Source organism: Brassica oleracea, chromosome C9 (genome assembly GCF_000695525.1).
Source record: "Brassica oleracea var. oleracea cultivar TO1000 chromosome C9, BOL, whole genome shotgun sequence".
NCBI lineage: Eukaryota > Viridiplantae > Streptophyta > Magnoliopsida > Brassicales > Brassicaceae > Brassica > Brassica oleracea.
The window spans coordinates 15,803,741-15,810,046 of NC_027756.1; the positions used below are offsets into that span (position 1 = coordinate 15,803,741).

The following is a 6,306-nucleotide window of genomic DNA, read 5'->3' on the forward strand; positions in this document are numbered from 1 at the left end:
TTTTTTGCTGTTGGTGTGTTTAAAATGATGTTCAAACATCCATATTTATAGGAAATTTTGAATCTGGTAGTTGTAATTTTCCTATGAATTTACGATGAAAATTAATTAGGTGGCAAAAAAAATGTATAACACCTACAAAGTTGGTGGATTCAAAATTTCCTCGCTAAATACACGTAAACTATTTATAACACGCAAAGTTTACGTCGTATTTACGAGGATATAATATTTTCTCGTAAAAGACACGTCAAATTACATCGACTTTACCACGAAACGCTTTTGTCGTTACTTTACGAGGAAATAACGATGACATTAATTTTCTACGTATGTTTCTCGTAAAATCGACGTAAATTTACGAAGATTCTTTTTCGCTTGTGTTTTCTTATAGCGATTTCACTATTTTCTTACTAATATTTAATATAGATTTGATATATATTAAATCAATTTGTATAAAACTAATAAAATGATATAACATTGTATAATTATCAAAAATTTATCCTAAATAATATTTATAAAATTTGTAGGTATATAAAAAACTAATGATCTTACGATTAGATATTTAAATTTTTTAAAAATTGTAAAATTTTTTGAAAGCTTTAGTAATACAAATTGTATAATTATACCAAAATAATAATATTTCAAAATTTGAAATGTTATATATGAATATATTTATTTTATAGATGATGTATGAACTATTACCATATTTAAAAAAAGTTTACCAAAAATAAATAACAATATTAAATGTAATATATATCAATTATTACCATATTTTAATAAGTTTGCTAAAAATATAAATCAACATTAAATGAAATTATCGATGTCATATTTTTCGAGAAGCCATGTCATCAATTTTAGTAGTCATGTCATATTTGTTTTGTGAAATTGATTGTATAGAGGACATGTAGCAAATCTTTTATATAATAAATCACAAGTCACTTATCAAATAAAAATCTGACACATGGCATTTGTTTTACAAATTAAAAAAAAAAAGTAAAAACAAAAGAATTTAAATAGCAACAATCTGTTTCGTGAGTTTTGCTGATTTATCTTTTAACTGCTTTTATTTTTTTTGTAAATTAAAAATCCCTAATATTTCTCATACCTACACCCATGATCTCATTCTCACGATTTTGGAACGGTTAATATTTCTTTTTAGTTAAAGATTTAACTCACAATACCAGTAACTTAATCCAACTCAACTTGCTTTCATAAACTTTGATTCCTAAATTCTTTGTAACAGTCCCTAATTCTCTCTAAAGAGCGTATTAATACTATTGACTCTACAATACTTGATCCATATTGACATACTCTCTGGATAAACGGTGGCAACAATAGTCTTAGAAGAAAACAAAAATCTGTAGTGGACGGGTGGTTGTGCGTACTCCAAAGTATGCTGATGAATGCCAGGTTGGTAATTTTAAAAATGCCGAAACTCTTTATGTTCAATCATAAATATCTTCTTTTTTTTTTTGAACTTCAATCATAAATTTCTTTTTTTTTCTTAAACTTTTTACTCTTCTAATTTACATATAGCATTTTCTTTTTTCACTTTTATAGAAATAGGCAAAAGCTACATCTGGCATGGTGAAATAAATAAACGTTAACAAAACAAGTCCATCAACTTTTCAAAATTGATTAAAAAGTTCTCAATTTGCTTGAATATGCTTATTTTGAATGGTGATGATAAAAAGTTCTGGCTTTTTAGTTTATATAGCTTACACAATCGAAATAACTCAGAATGTTTTTGGTTAATCAAATAATAGATGTGTGTTAATGGGTTGTTTATGTATATTCATCTCTTTCATATAAATCAAGTTATATTATACAAGTTATGTAAAGCTGAAATTTGGTATTTTTGTAACAAAACAATATTTCCATGCGTGGCATGGGGCCAAAACTAGTATATTATAAGCTTAATATGTTTCTTTTGATTTATTCTAGATTTAAATTTTGGGATGCGAGATAGATTTTCATGTTGATTTACTAAAAAATAGAAATTGCGTTATTGTTAGATAAAATTCTATCGATATGATTAGATTTATAATAATCGCTATTTAATCATTTATTATATTAAATTAATTCTTAGTTTGTTATAAAAATTAGGTTAAATAATTTTTTTCTTGAAATTATTTTTGTCAACTTGAAATTAAAATATTTTTTTGAAAACAGTTTAAATAACTTTATAAATAAAAATATTATTGTGTCTTATGTTTTAAAAAGTTAAGACATTAATGGGGTATTTTCCACATTTATTTCTAATTTTAGACAAATGTTGTACTATTGTTTCACAACTGTTACCAACCTAGCCGAAATAAAAGCTTCAATTTAATTAGATATACTGATAGTACCGATTAGTTAGCTATGAATTTTGAATTATACGTTATGTTCAAGGCAAAAATGTAAATGAGTTTGAGAGGTTCGGTCCGATCCCTGTCAGTTGAGTCAGGTCAGCCAGCCACAATTTTCCCACCAACATTCTTCATTTAATTGAATACTAGGTGTTTTCTTGCACCATGTGCAGTAAAGAATTTTTTAAATCTAATTTATATTTAAAAATAAATTTTATTAAATATTATAGATTTTACTATTTTCTTACTAATATTTAATATAGATTTGATATATATTAAATCAATTTGTATAAAACTAATAAAATGATATAACATTGTATAATTATCAAAAATTTAGCCTAAACAATATTTATAAAATTTGTAGGTATATAAAAAACTAATGATCTTACGATTAGATATTTAAATTTTTAAAAAATTGTAGAAATTTTTGAAAGCTTTAGTAATACAAATTGTATAATTACACAAAAATAATAATATTTCGAAATTTGAAATGTTATATATGAATATATTTATTTTATAGATGATGTATGAACTATTACCATATTTAAAAAAAAGTTTACCAAAAAGAAATATGAATATTAAATGTAATATTTATCAATTATTACCATATTTTAATAAGTTTGTCAAAAATATAAATCAACATTAAATGAAATTATCGATGTCATATTTTTCCGGAAGCCATGTCATCAATTTCAGTAGTCATGTCATATTTTTTTTGTGAAATTGATTGTATAGAGGACATGTGGCAAAATCACTTCGCAAATATAGTGTAGGGGATCGGCTATATATAGGAAACCAACTAAGCTAGATTTTTGTATCCATACTCATAAATACATTTGTTTAAAAATGGCGATGATGGGGTTAATTGAAGTTTTCGTAGCGTTCCTTTTTTTCCTAGTATTCAAACATTTCTTCCTCCACAAGAAATCTCCCGGCCAGCCTATTCTCAAAAACTGGCCTGTCCTCGGGATGCTTCCAGGAATGCTCCCCCATATCCCCCGTATCTTCGAGTGGACGTTCGAAGTTCTTGAGGCCTCCAACCTAACTTTTTTCTTCAAAGGCCCATGGCTTAGTGGAACGGACATGCTATTCACTGCCGACCCAAGGAATATCCATCACATACTAAGCTTAAACTTTGGGAATTACCCCAAAGGACCAGAGTTCAAGAAGATCTTCGATGTTTTGGGAGACGGAATCTTAAGTGTTGATCTAGAGCTGTGGGAGGATCTGAGGAAGTCAAATCATGCCATCTTTCACCATCCAGATTTCCTGGAGCTGTCAGTAAGTAGCAATACAAGTAAGTTAAAGGAAGGTCTTGTTCCTTTTCTTGATAATGCTGCTCATGAAAAAATTGTCATAGACTTACAAGATGTGTTCAAAAGATTCATGTTTGACACTTCTTCGATTTTGATGACTGGTTACGACCCAATGTCGCTATCCATCGAGATGCCCGAAGTGGAGTTCGGTGAAGCTGCGGAAACTGGTGAAGAAGCGATCTATTATAGACATTTCAAACCGGTCATCTTGTGGAGGCTTCAAAACTGGTTGGGTATTGGACTCGAGAGGAAGATGAGGTCTTCTTTGGTGACTGTCAACCGTATGTTTGCGAAGATCATCTCCACAAGAAGAGAGGAGTTAAGTCGCGGGGAAAGCAAGCAATCAGCGGACGCGTTAACATACTATATGAATGTGGACACGACCAAATATAGGCTCTTGAAACCAAGTAACGATACGTTTATAAGAGATGTTGCTTTCAGTCTAGTGTTGTCAGGAAGGGACACCACAAGCTCAGCTCTCACTTGGTTCTTCTGGCTTCTCTCTATGCATCCTCAAGTTTTGTCCAAGATCCGGAAAGAGATCAACACTAAGTATGATCCTACAGATCTAGAGAAGCTCGTGTATCTACATGCTGCATTATCCGAAACAATGAGACTCTACCCACCACTTCCCTTTAACCATAAGTCTCCTGCAAAGCCAGATGTACTTCCAAGCGGGCACAAAGTTGAAGCGAATTCAAAAATCGTGATATGTATTTATGCATTGGGAAGAATGAGATCTATATGGGGAGAAGACGCATTGGATTTTAAACCAGAGAGATGGATTTCAAAAAGTGGAGAGCTAAAACATGAACCTTCATACAAGTTCATGGCTTTTAATGCTGGTCCGAGGGCTTGCTTGGGTAAACATTTGGCTCTCCTGCAGATGAAGATAGTAGCTGTGGAGATCATACAAAACTATGACTTTAAGGTCACTGAAGGTCACAAGATTGAAGCAGTCCCTTCTATCGTTCTCCGTATGAAACATGGTCTTAATGTCACTGTCACTAAGAAGATGTGATTCTTCTTGATAATTGGGTTACAGGTATTAATAAGTTTTTTTTTTTTTTTTTTTTTTTTTTTTTTTTTTGTATTAATAAGTTTTTGTTAGGCGCAGATATCATTTAAAGTATATTCTATAATTGTTGTGCTATTGCCTATTTGTATTATTTATATGTGTGTCGCTATTTGTATTATTTTAAAGTGTGTCGCTATTCATTCTATTAAATGTTTGTTCCCCGTAAATATTATTTAAGAAAAATAAAAATTTCAGTTTCAAAAAAAGAAAAGAAAAACAAATTGTAACTTTTTAGTTATTGAATATTGCCAAATAAGTTGAGTACATATATATTTTAAATTCGTTTCACTCCATTTTGCTATACTTTTAGGCTGAAACTCGTGACCATTTAAAGAAAATGAGGATGAAAAAATCAAGATGAACAAAACTTATAGGAATGAGAAATATGTTGTGAATAAAAGAAGAGAAAAAATTGTATTTTTTATTTCATGATCTATATATTATTATTTGATAAATGAATTTACTTACTTATCATTTTCATGATTTTAGGATAAGTTATTAGTTTAATTAATATTTTTATTTTAATATATATATATAATATTGAAGATAATTAATAAACATTAACCTATTCAACCGATATATTTATATATATATATATACTATTATTTTTTTAAAACTATTTTAATATATATAATTACATGACATTTATGACATTTAATTAATAAATACATATTAACAATAATATCATAATTATATATATCTTATATTTAGAGCATCTCCAATGTATTACTCATTTTTTTTACTCCAAAATGGTGTAACTCCAAAATAGAATTGAGTTTTACTCCAATGTATTACTCCATTTTTTTACTCTAAAAATATATTCACAAATGATTCCTTTTTTATTAGTTAATAATTGTTAGTAATACCTTCAATTTATAAAAATTTAACAATTAACCCGACCGTTTTATATTTACAAAACTTTCATAAAAATATATTTTATTTAAATTAAATATTGATTAATGAAAATACGGTTAGAGCTTTTCTTCCAACTTCAATTGATGTAATTTTCATCATATGCAATTTTTCTAATTCAAAAACAAAATTATGCATTAGAAGAACATAAAGAAGATAACAATTTTTTTTTTGTAATTTAAATTATATACTTGATCCAAATGTTTGTGCATATATTAAGCTTAACCAGTGCAAATGTTATCAATCGAAATATTGACCCACAAGATATAGAAACTCATCTATTCCGTTTGAACGATACTTCACCGATTCCAAAAACAGTTTACAGAATTATTAAATCACTTATTTGTATTATATTATATTACATTATATTATAGATTATTTATGTTTAGTTTTTATTTTTATTAGTTTATGCATCTTTTATGTAAAACTATTAAATAATATTTTGTGGAGTATTATATTTATTTTCATATTATTGTATTATTTTAAATAATATTTAAGTGCAAAAAGAAAATTCAAAATTAAAAGGACTATTTCATAAAAAAAAATTTTAACTCCAAAATGGAGTGGGATTGGCGAAGATTTTACTCCAAAATGAAGTTTGTAGTCAAAAATAGTGTAGGGTTGGAGATGTCCTTAGTTTATGGTTTTACTTACT

General features: G+C 27.8%; 1 protein-coding gene across 1 annotated transcript; it reads left to right on the forward strand.

The window, feature by feature from the left end:
- Positions 1–3,165: 3,165 nt before the first annotated feature.
- Positions 3,166–4,900, forward strand: LOC106319060 (alkane hydroxylase MAH1-like). Its single transcript, XM_013757278.1, has one exon. It carries the CDS (start codon positions 3,192–3,194, stop codon positions 4,680–4,682), a length of 1,491 nt encoding a protein of 496 aa, XP_013612732.1. The 5' UTR covers positions 3,166–3,191; the 3' UTR covers positions 4,683–4,900.
- Positions 4,901–6,306: the final 1,406 nt, after the last annotated feature.